Raw genomic sequence first — 16,308 nt, forward strand, 5'->3', positions numbered from 1 at the left:
ACAGAAGTGGTAACTTTAACTCATGTTAAACAAGGATACTTATAGATGACATTCTCAGAAACCGTATGGCAGTACACTGCATCAAGCGGCACAAAATTATCGGTAGATTCTATTGGCAATATTATTGGCAACATTTTATTTTCAAAGACCACCCTCGTTTAACAAGCGACAACCCTCACAAACTCTCCGTATGTGGACAGAGCTCTGGAAACAGCACGATGTGCCGAAGAGCATCATGAGCCTTCCGAACAGGAAAAAAAAATATACTTTCCTGACAGGCTGCATCTGTCCGACTCAGCCACAGCCAAAAGAATTCTGTTTGGGTATTCGCTCAAAGGACGAGATTCACACCCACACTTGTAGAGTGACACAAAGCAAGAACACACAAAAAAAAGAATCCCTATCCGTTCTTAAGTTCTAACGTTCACAGCAAAAATGCTGTGTGTTTACCATTAAGGATGAAAGCAAACATTGTTCATGCCTGCTCATTGTCCATGCTATAGTTAGTAGTTGACTTTAGCATGCATTTGATTGGAGGGAAAAAGAAATCTGATGCCTTCTCATGTTGCTCTTCATAAAACACTGCTGTCACCTATGTGCCTTTTTTACCTTCAGTATGCTTCTGTATCTGCATGAAAATGCTGGCATTCACTCAAAAGCCTGTCATTCAGTGGCAACATTCATCTCAGTAATATTTCAATGCACTCAAGTTCAATGCTCAATGACTCATTACAGACAATTCTGTGGGAGCAGGGCTGAAAACAAAACCAAAATACTTTGTGGAGAATAGAAATTGTCACGCTGGTGAGCGCTTGATTTTATTTTATTTATCTTCCTGAATGATCTGTTCCTTTCTGTCGAGGTGCGTTTGAGATAATCGGTTCTTTGTGACTTTGGGTAATTCTCCCCGCACTGACTGTCGTGAGGGCGAAGAATCCTTCACATTATCTCTCTCATGTTCACAATGCTGCCAAACAAAGCTCCTTTGTCGGGGTTTAATCCAATTGAGGACGGCTCTGCAGATGCAGCGTGTGGGCGGGCTGCACTTTGAGAGCACTCACTGCAGACGGCGCAGCGCAAATGTATGGGAAGGAGGGCCTGTGGTGCAGCCAATGCATGTGACCGTGCACCGCTTCACGCCAAACGACCCGTGTGGGGGCGACGACCTGCACCCCCTGTCAGGCGATGGCCTGCACTTCCTGTTGGGCAACAGGCTGCAGTTCCTGTTGGCCCCGCGTGGTGCCGAGCCCCAGGTTGCAGAGGGAGCTGCAGGGGCGTGGGTGGGTGGGCCTGGGGGAGGACGAGCAGGGCGGCTCCCCCCGCACCGCAGGAGGGGTTGGCAGCTGTGCGGAGACGCCAGGCCCGGGCGCTGGGCGGGTCCTGCAGGACCGGGCCTGAGAGAGAGAGCCATCTGCTGAGGGCCGTGCGCTTGGCCCGCCGGGGCCCGCCCACCACAGAGAGCCCAGCACCTTCAGTGCTGATTGGAGGGCTCCGTCCGGTACTGCACACCGCTCCCTGCATTCATCAGATGCAGACACTCGCTCACACTCTCACACGCTCACAAACATGAACACACTCTCACACGCTCACAAACATGAACACACTCTCACACGCTCACAAACATACACACACTCTCACACGCTCACAAACATGAACACACTCTCACACGCTCACAAACATGAACACACTCTCACACGCTCACAAACATACACACACTCTCACACGCTCACAAACATACACACACTCTCACACGCTCACAAACATACACACACTCTCACACGCTCACAAACATACACACACTCTCACACGCTCACAAACATGAACACACTCTCACACGCTCACAAACATGAACACACTCTCACACGCTCACAAACATGAACACTCTCACACGCTCACAAACATACACACACTCTCACACGCTCACAAACATGAACACACTCTCACACGCTCACAAACATACACACACTCTCACACACTCACAAACATACACACACTCTCACACGCTCACAAACATACACACACTCTCACACGCTCACAAACATGAACACACTCTCACACGCTCACAAACATACACACACTCTCACACGCTCACAAACATACACACACTCTCACACGCTCACAAACATGAACACACTCTCACACGCTCACAAACATGAACACACTCTCACACGCTCACAAACATGAACACACTCTCACACGCTCACAAACATACACACACTCTCACACGCTCACAAACATGAACACACTCTCACGCGCTCACAAACATGAACACACTCACGCACTCACAAACATACACACACTCTCACACAAACCTACCCACATACACACATGCGTGCAGACATACGTGTCCTCACACACCCACACACACACACACAATCTCACACGCACATACGCTCACAAACACACATGCGCTCTCACACATGCGCCCACACAAACTCACACATTCTCGCATGCCTTCTCACACATGCACACTCGCTCTCATACAAACACACACTCTCACAGACACATACGCACACACTAATTCACATACACACACTCACAAACATATGTGCACATTTATTCACACACACACTCCTGCTCCCACTTACAAACACACTCATGCTCGCACACACTCTCACAAGCATACACATGCTGTCACACACATACACTCTCTACTACAAACACTGCATTACTGCAACCACCTGCAAACTGCTTATCTTCCCTGCACAAAAAACACTCCTGTATGTATCCCCCATAATGCCCTGGATAACTCCAGGCAAAAAAGCAGCCATACTCTTAAGCACAGCTGAGCCCAGCACTGCAGCCATTTGCAGTTTTGAAGATAGCGAGAGAGAGTCTGAGAGCCCGCTCTTTGAATTTGGCAGCGTCCCCAAAGCCAGCGCGATGCCATCTACCGCGGAAAGATGGGCTCATGAGAAAGGTAAATTAATAAATGTGCTTCCAGTGCGGAGCTTGGGAAGAGTCAGTGGAGCTTGCCAGGTGCGCTGATTGCTTTTTTCTTCTCCCACTCCCAGCCTGCCACTCAAAACCCCACTCCCCCCTTCAAACCGCGGAAGCACAATCTGCACTCTGTCTGCGGCGTCTGTAACCCCCAGCGCACCTCCGCAGTGGCGTCCCTCCGGCTAATGGACGCAGCGGGAGCTAATGGCAGAGCGCGGCTTGCAGGGGAAAGGGGCAACCCGAAGCACAGAGGAAGCTGGACCCTGGGCGGGGCCCTGAGCAGAGAGGAGGTCACCGGCTCGTGGTCGGCCTCAGAAAGAGAGGCCGTCGCACGCAAAGGTACGTTTTCTCCCACTGACAGCCTGAGGGTTGGCGGAAAAAAAGAGCGATTTAGCGGGAAGAATGAAGCGTAACGCTGAACTCATGGAGGGGGTGGCGGGGGGGAGGGGGGGAGGGGGCGGGGGTCAGGTAAATGTGCTTGTTCTTCGTCGGCAGGTTAAGGAGGCGTGCTGATTTACTAGAGCACTTGTTTCCCGGGAAACTCCACACCAGTGCATGCTGGGCCAACACCGCACTCGCCGCCAGCAGTCAAGGCTCCAAGCACCTCTTTACCGCCACTCTCCAGAGTGAGCCTCTCTCAGCTCCAACACACAACATGTCAAACTATACTGGGCAGATTACAGAATATGCCAACCACTCCCACACACAGGGGTGTGCACCTGCTGCAGCATATTCAGTAAAAGTGTTGTGAGGCATACAGTATTTTACAACGTGGCCAGAGATGCTCTCCTGTGAAAGTGATGAGTCTGTATTTTGTCTAATGTATGCTACATACATAACCATCATTAAATATTCAGCGGCAAAAAAAGGAAACGGCTAAAGTCCAAGCAGATTTGAGGCAGGTTATCCTAACAGGTAAATTCAAGCCCTCCTCCTTCATCAAATGTATAAAATCATGTAAAAGACAAGGAAATTTTAAGACATGAGCTCCCTGATACCTTGTCATGTCATCAGCAAAATTAACCGAGAAGTAAAAAATCAAAAAAAAAAAAAAAAAACAACGTGAAGCCATTCTAATTGTCACCATTTCAGATCCGACACTGAAATTATCAAATCTCTAAACCCTGTTCCAGGTGTGCAGCTTGCCTCAGCAAAGGTGTGCCTCACGGCGGAGGAAGCGGGGTTAATCTAGGGAAAAAGCGCTGAAGCAAGACGTTCTCCCACTTTTTTACTATAATTGGAATTTAATTGCCTAGCAGATGCCCTAACCCGGGGCGAGAAGCATGGCTCGCACGCTCGGCAGCCAATTTAGCGCAGCTGGACGGCTGGCTTCGGGAGCAACTGAGGCAAAGCGCCCCGCTCCAGGGCACTGCTCAGACAGGATTCAGACTCGCAACCCTCCGGGCAAGAGTCACAGCGCTCACGCCGCCGAGCCCCGCTCTGTGCCCAATCACGGTGAAAACGATGAGTCGGCAACTGCTCAAGTTTAAAAAAATAAATAAATAAACAAAAACCAACTCAAAAAAGTTAAAATCAGCAGTGTACAAAGGGTCAGTGGCATCCAGCAATTCGGTTTCATCTGCGTCAACGAGTGACGCCCCGCTGCTTGCTGCTTGAGGAAGACCAGTGATGTCCAAGTTTATGCAGGAAAGTGTAGAAGCCATTAAGGCCGTGCCTGCTCTTGGGTTACCACTAGAAACGTTTGTTAACAGTCACACGCTTCTAGTTGTGATAAGGTCAGACTGCTGACAAAAGAGCAAACTTTTATTTTCAGAAAGCGAGCGTTGGGGAGGGGGAATTAAAAAGCACTTCCCCATGTATAAATCCCTCATGTATAATGCATTGTGCAACATGGCCGGAGGCAAGGCTTAAATTGGGCAGATGAAAGGTGAGAGGAGAGGGAAAGTGCCGATGCAGACGGGCGAGAGGAGGCGTCCCCGAGTAGCCGCTACGTTCTGTCAGATAATGAAAACTGTCCCTCACAGCTCACCTGTGACAGAGGCTGACAGGGGCTCACAGGGGGAGCAGCGCTGCGGGTAAGACGCCTCCAACCAAACGCTACAGGAGAGGGAGAGAGAGGTCCCTCCCGCCCTGTCAGGGTGCGCGCGCGTGTGTGTGTGTGTGTGTGTGTGTGTGGTCACACTTCCTCAGAGAGGCTAAAGAAGAGGGCTTTCACAGCAAGCACCTTGTACCGAACACCATGAACACACATGCGGTGTGCTTACACTGGCCTGGGCTTGGCTGTACCGCAGCGCGGCAGTGTGGCTCCGGTCCAGTTTACATCAACTCCATGTACGGCATTTCCCAGACCACGCGGAACGATCTCTCACTTTGCTCTAGGATGCACGGCACGGCCAAAGATGGCACAGCATACGTGGCTGTGGCTTTTGAAACACTGCAGGTCAAGGAACCAGGGTTGTGCCACCCACAAATAGACAAGGTGAAGATTTTTTTCTTTCACTGTCATTACCATGACAGACATTAAAAAACAGGGCAGACATATATAAAATACACTGCATTTGAGCAAAAGAGCTACTTTATTCCATTGCTACTCCAGCTGAAATGTAATGGAGGATGTTTCCCTGGCTGTGTGAGAACGCATAGAGACCCTTATTGCCTGGCTGCACCGCATGGGTGGAGCTGACAATTTAAGCAGCTACTCAAGCGGTACGCCGCCGGGGGACGTGGAGATGGAGAGAGCAGCCGGAGACACGCTGTAAAGCTGAATGTCACAGGAGCTGAGTGCACTCTCACACGCCGAAACCCCATTCATCTGAATACTGACGGAGATGTACCTTATCTGAAAACTCTTATTATGTCAAATGAGCGGACTTAAACACATTTTAAGCTAAATTATTACTGTCCGACTTCATCTTAATGTCAATTTAATGGTAGCTTAACTAAAACTGATTACTCTTGGAGTGAGCAGCAATAATCAGTTCAGACAAAACACAGGTGACTGTCTAAAATGTACACACAAATGACAGCGAACAGAAGCATAACCATTTTGCCTCCTTCTGTTTCCATATTCTCTCGGTTCTGAAGCGATGGTAGTTTCTGCACTGACAGCTGGTAATGCTAACTGTAAATGCCATGCGTGCACACAGTTACTCCACACGTTATTCCTCAAAGACTTTGCTAACTCAACCGAAAGGCAACACTAACCATCTATCTGTTCCAGGTTAAGTGCCGCGCCTGTAACACACGCGTCTAAAGCCAACCCCCACCGCTGCTCCCCATCGCTACAGTGCATGAGTGCAACCCCGTAGTCAGTAAATGCGATGTGCGTGTTAAATAATGTATGCAATAGCGTGCGTCCCAGTTGGGCCACGCTTGCACAGACTGCCGGGGTTGCCTCGGTATCTCGCGCGGAAAGGGGAGTCTCGCTTTAAAGCAGAGAGAGGGGCGGGAGGCAGGGACGGCCTGACAGATGAGAGTGACAACCTTGATGAACACGGTCAGAAAGGCATTCGAATCATTTGACTTTGAAGAGGCAGCCGCACTCGGGGGCAAGGAGCAAATTAAACAGGTAATTAACAAAAGTGACTGAGGCAAAGCATGGCTTTTTCAAGGACATTTTTAATCAGTCGCTGAGAACTATTTCGTTCGCAGTGGATACAATACGTGACAATGGGCAGTTAAACTGTATTTTATGCTCAGGCACGGCTCATGGCAATTTTTCCAAGAGGAAAGGCTGCTGGTCAATGCGCTTAATGCAGCTCTGACTAAATACCCGATCAATACCCGTGCACAATCCCTACTGAACACACTGACTGCAGCTACACAGCTCTTCCTCAACACCATGTCAATACTCATAGCAACGTCTGACCTATCACACAGGCTGCCGTTACACAGCTCCTAATGAATGGCGCATTAACATCTCTGCTCCGTGGTGTAGCCAATCAGAAGTGTGTTTTCTTGCATGTTAGCACCGCTACTGTAAACTCTGTGCGATGAGCCCCGGCAGATTCCCCATGTGCCTCTCCTTACTCCCTGAGGAGTCTTACTCTTTCATCTTGAGTTTAATATTGTGTCGAGGAAACAACAGTGTTGATATTTTGGAATTGAGTGACCTTTTCCGAAAAGGAAATGCAGCGTGCTACCACAGAAAAAGACAATGGTCTTGATCTGAAAATCCAATGAGTGAGTGATCATTAACTGAGCCATGTGTGTGTGTGTGTGTGTGTGTGTTTGTTTATTTGTTTGAACGCGGCCCACCAGTCGAGTGCACTGGGTGAGGTTGTAGCACGCCGCTGTTATCAGTCTGAGTGGAGTGCGGTTGCCTATGGCGACAGAGCGTGCTCAGAAGCACTGGGAGAGCAGGAGCCCTCTGGCCGTCCAGTGACCAGGCTTACAGCTGGGATCTCAGGGATCTCACACTATAAGGCCTCCAATCCCCACATGAGCAACCACACCTCATTACTCCACATGTGGATACTCTGCAGTTCACAACAGCCGCACACTCTGGCTGCTTCAGAGACCTATTACTTCTTCTTCTGCTGCCTGTATCATATATGGCATGAAATAGGCTTTGATTAGCTGGTATTGTATTACCAACCAAATTGATTAGAGTCCTGAGATACAGTCCCTATATACTGACAGACACAATTGAGCACATGTAAATGATGAGCGCAATGAGTGGTGTGCTGCATCTCTCTTTGCGGGTGGCTGGTTGTGTGTGAGGGGAATGCGTCTTACCTTGACGTGGTTGTACTCCGCTTTGCCGGACTCGGCGCTGACGGGCTTGGACTCGGCTCGGGGTTTGAGGACCTGTCTGAGCGGGCTGGAGATGGGCAGGCCGGTCACACTGATCCCGTCTGAAACGACACCACGCCACAGCGTCACTCACACCTGTCACTGTGTCAGCGTCACTCACCTGCCACCATTTCACTCACCCCTGTCCCTTCATCACAACCTCCGTCACCCCCGTCACCTTGTCACAACCCCCAAACCAGCAACTCCCCCACCCCAAAAACCACAATCATTAGTCACCCCCCCCCCCCTCCCGATATCACTTTTCATCAGTAACCCCCCCCCCCTTCTACAGACCACACCTGTTAGTAATGACTCCCACTCAGTTCCACCTTCAAGCACTCTACTTCAGCATTTCCCAAACCCTCTCCTGCAGGACCCCTCGTCCTGCATGTTTTAGATCTCTCCCTGCTCCAGCACAACTGATTCAAATGGTCAACTCGTTATGAACTCCTGAAGCTGCTTAATATCTAAATCAGCTGTGTTTGAGGTTTGGGAAACGTTGCTCTACTTAACAGCTCATGCATGTCAGCGAGCTACAGATAACATTGTGACATACTGCTCCAGTGCACCACCTTTAGCGTTATTAGCACTCCCTGCACACACACAGGCAACGCTCCACAGCGACCTCAGCGCTGACGCCCTGACGTCAATGAGAACGTATCTCCCCTTCCTCAGGGAACGGCCGCACACGCACGAAGAAGCTCCCGGCATGCAAGTCCGAGAGTCCGTCCGTCTGTCTGTCACGCCCGTTTTCCGCTACGCGCTGGGAAGAGGTCACCTGTCAGCCTGCTTGAGGCGCCTCAGCGTGTCACGTCACAGAGCTCCACTTAAAACACCAACACTGATGTTTTATCAATGCTTCCTACGAGCCCCGGGTGCCTGCGGTAACATACTAACTGATCCTGGATCACAATACGCGCACCTCAATGTCAAACCACAATCATTTTGGGCAAAAGGTAAGTGCTGATCCATGGTCAGTGCTTGGGGACGAAAACCTGTCAAATGCAGATCGTTCACCATATTCTACGGATGGCCTGTGCACCTTAAAGTGCACGTGGAGCAGAGGTATGTGGTGCTGGGCAGGCTACAGTGTTTGCTCACACCCAGGGGCTGGCTGTAAATCCCAGATGCTCACACACCCATGACCGGGATAGTTGATGTGCCTCTTTAACCGTTCTACTGCACATGCATAAAACATGACGGGCTCCAGCCACTCTGGTTTACTGCATCTGGTTCCTCTCTCTCCAAGCTCCCCCAAGATCCTCAGTGACTGAAAACAAAATCAGTTTTTCTCGTTTTTTTCCTTTTTTTTTTGTAAGCACAATAAATACGGTATCATTTCCCTGATTGTGTCTGACGGTGGCGTTTATTACCCTCTCGTTCTCCGCAAGCGTGCGTTCTCCGAGCAAATCGCACCCCCCCTTCCGAAAACAATGGATGTTTATTTATCAGCTGCCTCCGAGATTAGCAAACCACCACGAGCGTTACTTCAGAAAACGCCGCCGAGGAGAACGACAAACCTGAAATGCTGAAGCGCAGATGCTGAGATGAGTATTTATGAACTGCGCGTCCCTAAATTATTTATCTTTATTAAAATCCCTTAAAAATAAAACCCCTGAGATTCTGAGAAAGCGCCTGCTTGAGGGCCGACGCCGAAAGGCTCGGCGTCGGGAATGCCTTCCTTTCGCACTGAAATGGCGGCAGCCGCATGTTGCCGTATCTATCCGAGCCCTGCGCAACGCGACATGACCAACCGTGCGGCTGCTTCCACAGTGGAAGGAAAAGGGCGTCGGCGAATCAAAAATGCATGAGGCAAGCGCACCGGGCGACTGAAGCGTAGCGGTGCGGACCGATGGCCGCTGACCCAGGCGCCATTACGATCTTCCAGCGGGAGGGATCTCGCGCAAAGAAAAAGCGAAAAACGAAAACAGACGGCGGCTTCACCGTCAAACAGCAATTTTCTTCCTCGAATGCTTGATGTATAGATGCTGCCTCTCATCAGGGGGAATGTCATCGAGAAGCCAGGATAAAATGTCAAGAGCTCAACATGTACAGTGTAAGCACTATACCACTTAATGGGTGTGCATTTCACAGCCACCAGATGCGATTTAGAGGCTGACTAAAGATAAGTGCAAAAATTTTCACCACAGCAACAGACAGACAATCAAAAACCTGTTGATGGCAGTATTTTTCATTGTTCATTGTGTGTATGCGTGTATATATATCTAAATGTGTGTGTGTATTCATGTGTGTATTTCCCCACACACACACACACACACACACACACACACAGATATCTCAATGCAGACGCCGCAGTTCCTTTTTTCCCCCAGAATACCCACCATTCATACGCTGAGTCAGAAAACAAAAATTCACCCAGAACCGAAGGAGAAAAAAAAAAAAAAAAAAAACGGCCAACACACAGCAATGAAAATTTAATACGGCAAATTCATTGCTTTTATTAGAGTTTTATTGAATGGCGGAGCAGGACTTTCCCCTGTTCTGTCCTAAATGAGGGAGAAAGCGCCGGAAGCACACAGACACATTATCTCTCCACTAGTGACTAATGGCTCTATTACAGGCCCTGCAGAAGTTCTCGTGTCCCGCCGAAGGAGTGGGATGAAAGTGTGAGCAGCCAATGGAAAGATTAATGGCGGCATTAGCGGGAGCGGCCCTCCCCCGCTCGCCGGCCTGTGAAAATATTATGCTGACTGCTATTAAGTGCCGAGTACGGGGGAGAGGCGTTTCTGTCCCTGGCGCGATGGCTGGGACGGGCGTGGCCCGCTCCGGGTTACCCAGCATCCCCCTGGGGACGGGAGGTGTGGCGAGGGGCTGACACAAAGTGTTCCGGCCAATAGGTACGACACTGTGAATAGGACAGCTCCCTCACCGGGCTCCGGAAGATGGAAGAGTCCTTTGATCACAGAAACAGGAGTCGGGCTGAAGGGTTCAACCTCACTTTGACGGAATGTTGTTTGTTTCCTCAATGGGAAAACTATTTAGATAAGTGCTCACCTGAAAACTGGGGTGCCTATCGATAGTGCACTTTGATACCTATTCAACCAAAATCAAAACTAGAACAAAATAATAATCGTAACAGTAACAGCAACAAATGTCTCCACTGAAGTAGAAGCACAGTAGAATTTACAGTTGTAATAAACTTTATGTGCATATAAGAGGCAAATAAAAAAACATGTTGTTTATATGGCTCAACAGGCATAACTCCTTTAAAACAGCCATGTATTGTAAACAGATTACTGTAAGTAATCTAGTATTATGACTTCTTTTTAGCAGTACTGCTCCCTAGACAAGATCCCCCCTGGAGTACTACATTTTGACTACTTTTTCAAGCACTACTTTTGAAATTGAGAAACGTATTTGGAGAAATACTGCAAGGTGCTATCTATTATTAACAGTATGTGTGAATACATCGACTGCAAAGACTGGGGAAATGAAATGTTGGCTTGGGGATGATTACCAAAGAATCACTGATCATTAGCATAGCCGTTCCCAGCTTTTTTGTGTGGCAGTTTTCCAATTCAGAGTTTGTGTTTGGTCATCAGGGTGTGACCAGCAAAGCAACCACTGCACTGTCTCACCATGGATGCCTCAGCTGGCAAAACACACACACACACACACACACACACACACACGTGGAAACACAAACACAACATCCTTAGGCTGTAGACACATGACTCAATATACCAGACACAGCAAATTTTCTACTGTCCTGTGGTGTGTGGCAAAAGACAATAAAGCTGGAATGTCAATAAATTCCTGCATTAAAGGTAATGAAACACAAAGTCTTTTTTGAAAGGCACTGAGCAGAAAGAAATGGATTATCAACCAGAACCGGTCATATAATCAGACAATTCTAGTTTAAAAGAAAGTGTTGTGTTTTAAGTTGTTTACTCATTTGTTTTTGCTTATTTACATAATTAGCTTCATTTATTACTTCATTAATATTAAAACAAACTAAAACCTAGGGAAAGAATTTAGTTGAGCATTGGGCATGTCAGGCATTTCTAAATCACCACAGCAAGGGCCACTGCCTTTGTCCTGAGCCTGTCTGACTAAACAAAACATTGAGACAAAGGCCCTGAACACCAGGGCAACAATGACACGCAATGCTGAGCACACAACAAACACGACGCCGCTTAACACTAAGGCTTCACATCAACTGCATTACGCTGAAACAGCGAATGTGGCAGCACTGAACGCGGAACTAAGGCTTTCTGACAAGCGCGGTCGACACAAACAACAGCAGTGCTGAACGGAAGAGACTTTCTCCACAAATCGGGACATTTCTCAGATACTCTGTTCGGCCACCAAGGGACGCGATCCATAATAACCCCAAAACTCGCACACAACAGACCTTCAGCATTACATCACTTTCCACAGCTCGGAGGGGAAAGTGGCGCATTAAAAAAAGCAGGGAGCCAGCCCCGGCGCAGCGGTTTCCCGAGAGATGATGGGCTGCCGTTTCCTGTTGGCCGGGACCGAGGGCGGCGGCGGCGGCAGCTGCTCCTGCCACCGCGATCGTCCTGCGCAGTGAAGGGTGCGATCCGCGGAGACGCGGGGGCCGCCGTCCTTCCCCGCGCCCCAAACGGAGTCCCAGATGTCCCCGCCGCCCCCTTCCACAGCAAACGACCCACTTGCTCAAAGCATCTGCTCTCATGCTCATGACGGCTACTCGCCTCTCGGGAACATGACTAATCCAAGCAGGGGACTCATTTTTTTTGGCGGATGTGTTCTGGAGAAATTGATTTAATAAAGTCTCCATTTGGAATGCAGAAACCTCAGATTTAGCCTTTTATTATTTTACGACATCTATTTTTAACATTCATCTAGAGTATTTAAAGCGGTAATGGAACAGCTGCCAATTAAGTACAGGCTCATGTGCTGGTAATTAACAGCTCCAATTAAGTGTAGGTTTATTTTCGGTTATAATGCTGTGATGTATGCATTTTCCTGCAGGCTTCTGAGAATGCAAATGGGAAAAAACTCCAGTTATTGTGTGAGTTTCAGAGAGCTGTTCTTATGATTACATCTAAGGGCCTGGGCTTTCTTGGCATACTGCCTGCTTTCTAACATAAGTGGAGACCTTTGCTGGAAGGGCTCTGTATAAAGCACACAAGTGAAGGTCTGAATGAATTATCACTGCAAAGAGTTGCTTGAGCGAGAATGAGAGCAGAATTACTGACAGAGGAATTGTCTACATGGAACAAATAAAGGGTTTATTTCAGAATCCCGGAAAGTCCTCTATATTCTTCTCCAAATTGGTTACTCTAAGATTTTCATAACGATCCACGAACAGGAGTTGAAAAATGAGTCATAAATTCAGTGGGATTTTTTTTCTTATTCTTCTTCTTCCAATTTCTCTGATCTTATGGAAAGTAGGAGCCCTAATAGAATCACTGATGGCCCGGCTAGAGATATTTAATTCAGGGTTACCCCTATCTATTCAGGAGTGATGAGGAACCAGATGTGCATTACCTTCAAAGAGGGAACAGCGGTGAGAATGGCTAAATAGTCATATTCTTGGGGCGTGTTCAAAAATACTTCGTTCCACGGTCAATTACGTCCAAATAATATGGTTCAAATGATTGTCCAAATATCCCTCAATTCAGTTTTCAGAGTTTCAATAGCAGTAAATGATCTGTGCTATTCTGGTGCTCTGCAGATTGGCCCTTTAGAATTTCTCACAAATGGAGAGCGTTTCATTTAAAAATCTGAGCAGCATGACTGACTATTTAACTCCTCGGTCTCTCTGCTCTTTTGGACTTTCTCTGCTTGTTCTGGACAAAAAAAAAAAAACCTATGAGTTCGCATCACTGAAAAGCTGAACAAAAGACAAAAGATTTTACACACAAATGGCCTGCCATCATTACTAAGTCGCAAGCTCATCTCTCATTTGTTAAAATACACCTACAGTGTGTTTTTCCTGCTGCACTCACTTGACTGAGCTTCCTCGAGCTATAATCTGATGACAAAGGACAAAATTGAAAGTGAAAAGGTTTAATTAACACATAGCAACCTGCTTTAAGTGCACCTATGGCCATTCCCTGGAAAATAAAATGGCTTCCCTTCCATTATCTTTGTTATGTATAATGAACTAGCACTTGATACAGTAATTTAATCAAAGATATGAGATGTCCGTCTAAGAGAGAAAAAACATGGTGACGGTGTGAATCATCAATCACCCAGTCACTAGGCAAAGGTGTTCAGTACTGATCTGTCTTTCAGACTCAAGATAATCTTTCACTTATGTCCTTTTTATATTGTATGTGAATGGCTATACATGTGTCAGCTACCCTGGTTCTGATGCTGTGATGATGCTATTCAGAGACTGATGACATCAGCACGCGAGCTCATTGGCTCGCTCTAATCCCGGCAGAGGGCCAAGCTTTGCAGAGTGACTTGCCCATGAGGTAATGATGTTGACATCCCACTCAACTCGTAATGGCTTTTTAATGCTTCTCACTCTCCGCTTTAATTCCTTTTAATTAGGTTGTTCTTGGTGACATTTTTGCTATCCGCACAGCAACGTTTGGAATTTGTACAGACTGGATTGTGCACAGTTTCCTGTGATTATACAGTATGTTCTGATTGGGAGTTCTGAACGAGAGAGGAGCATCACGACCCAAACTTCCGAGACAAAGCGTCGCTTTGAACAGGCACGACCGGTGTGACATTTACACAGTCTAAACCAACAGGATCTGAGTTAAGCAAAACCCCACTGGCTTACATTGTAAATCGCTCCAGAGAAATGTGTCCGCTAAATGACGCAAATGTAAATGTAGGAACCGTGGCTGTGTGTTCTGACACCCATGCTCTGTTTAAAGTGCGATTTAGGCGCGCTTGGTCTGAACGGGAACCAGAGAGAGAGAGCTGGCGGAGTGGTGAATCAGATCCACATGGGGGATCCTAAGTGCTTTCTCTGGGTCAGGGTAATCTGAGTAACTGAGCTCACTGCGGATATTCCCACTGCTGCCCACACAAGTATAGGGACAGTGGCAGTGGTATATTTTTGAAGTGAGCAGCCTGTTGCCTTGATGCCTACAAAAGCAGCTACCTTTGTAGGGAGAGCAAGCAGGACATGTAACTGACAAAAATATGAAAAAATATGAATGTGGACAGTGATTGCAGAGTGTGTGTCAATGTCTACATCGTCTTAACTTTGTGTAGCATGCAGACCTACAACATATGGCCAAAAGTACGTGGACACCTGACCATCACACCTACAGTATATGGACAAAAGTATTCGGACGCCTGACCATTACATTGTAACGACATTGTATTCAAATACATATACACTACATGGACAAAAGTATTTGGATGCCTGAACATTACATTGTAGTGACACTGTATTCAAATACATATACTTTAATATAGAGTTTGCCCCCCTTTTGCAGCTATAACAGCTTCCACTCTTCTTGGAAGGCTTTCCACAAGATTTTGGAGTGTTTCTGTGGGAATTTGTGCCCATTCATTCTGTAGACCATTTATGAGGTCAGGCAATGATGTTGGACGAGAAGGCCTGGCTCACAATCTCCGTTCCAGTTCATCCCAAAGGTGCTCGATGGGGTTGAGGTCAGGGCTCTGTGCGGGCCAGTCAAGTTCTTCCACACCGAACTCATCAAACCGTGTCTTTATAGTCCTTGCTTTGTGCACTGGGGCACAGTCATGTTGGAATAGAAAAGGGCCTTCCCCAAACTGTTGCCACAAAGTTGGAAGCATAGCATTGTCCAAAATGTCTTGGTATGCTGAAGCATAAAGATTGCCCTTTACTGGAGATAAGGGGCCTAGCCCAAACCCTGAAAAACAGGTGTGACCACATACTTTTGTCCATGTAATGTATATGAGCTTATTGGACATCCCATTCCAAAACTATGGGCATTAACATGGAGTTGAGAGAGAACGCGTTTCCACTGCTCCAGAGTCCAGTGGCGGCATGCTTTGCACCACTCCAGCCGTCACTTGGCATTGCACATAGTGATGTTGGGCTTGCGTGCAGCTGCTCGGCCATGGAAACCCATTTCATGAAGCTCCTGACGGACAGTTCTTGTGCTGATGTTGCAGCCTGAGACAGTTTGGAACTCTGTAGTGATTCACACTGTAGTGAGTGATTCAACAGAGGATAGGCGGTTTTTACGTGCTACGCGCTTCAGCACTTGGTGGCCCCGCTCTGTAAGTTTGCGTGGTCTACCGCTTCGTGGCTGAGCTGTTGTTGCTCCTAGATGCTTCCACAATAACAGCACTTACAGTTGACCGGGGCAGATCTAGCAGGGCAGAAATTTCGAAATGACTTGTGACAAAGGTGGCATCCTATGACAGTGCCACGTTTAAAGTCACGGAGCTCTCCAGTACAACCCATTCTACTTCCAAGGTTTGTCTCTGTAGATTGCATGGCTATGTGCTTGATTTTATACGCCAGTTAACAATTGGTGTGGTTGAAACACCTGAACTCAATAATTAGGATGGGTGTTCACATACTTTTGGCCATATAGTGTATGTTACGCTATGCAGCTTCAGGTGTCTGACAGCCTGAGATGACATTAATATATAAATACAATGTCCACTGACTAGTCTCATAAATCAGAACCATAACTA

The 16,308-nt window shown here is 47.6% G+C and overlaps 1 protein-coding gene across 1 annotated transcript in view; it reads right to left on the bottom strand.

Moving 5' to 3' along the window:
- Positions 1-16,308, bottom strand: part of trappc9 (trafficking protein particle complex 9) — a 267,915-nt gene that overhangs the window by 148,555 nt on the left and 103,052 nt on the right. The window contains exon 17 of the mRNA XM_036555457.1: positions 7,639-7,757. Coding sequence (XP_036411350.1) covers positions 7,639-7,757 — 119 coding nt within the window. The remainder of the gene's footprint in view (positions 1-7,638; positions 7,758-16,308) is intronic.

This window comes from Megalops cyprinoides, chromosome 21 (genome assembly GCF_013368585.1).
Source record: "Megalops cyprinoides isolate fMegCyp1 chromosome 21, fMegCyp1.pri, whole genome shotgun sequence".
Lineage (NCBI taxonomy): Eukaryota > Metazoa > Chordata > Actinopteri > Elopiformes > Megalopidae > Megalops > Megalops cyprinoides.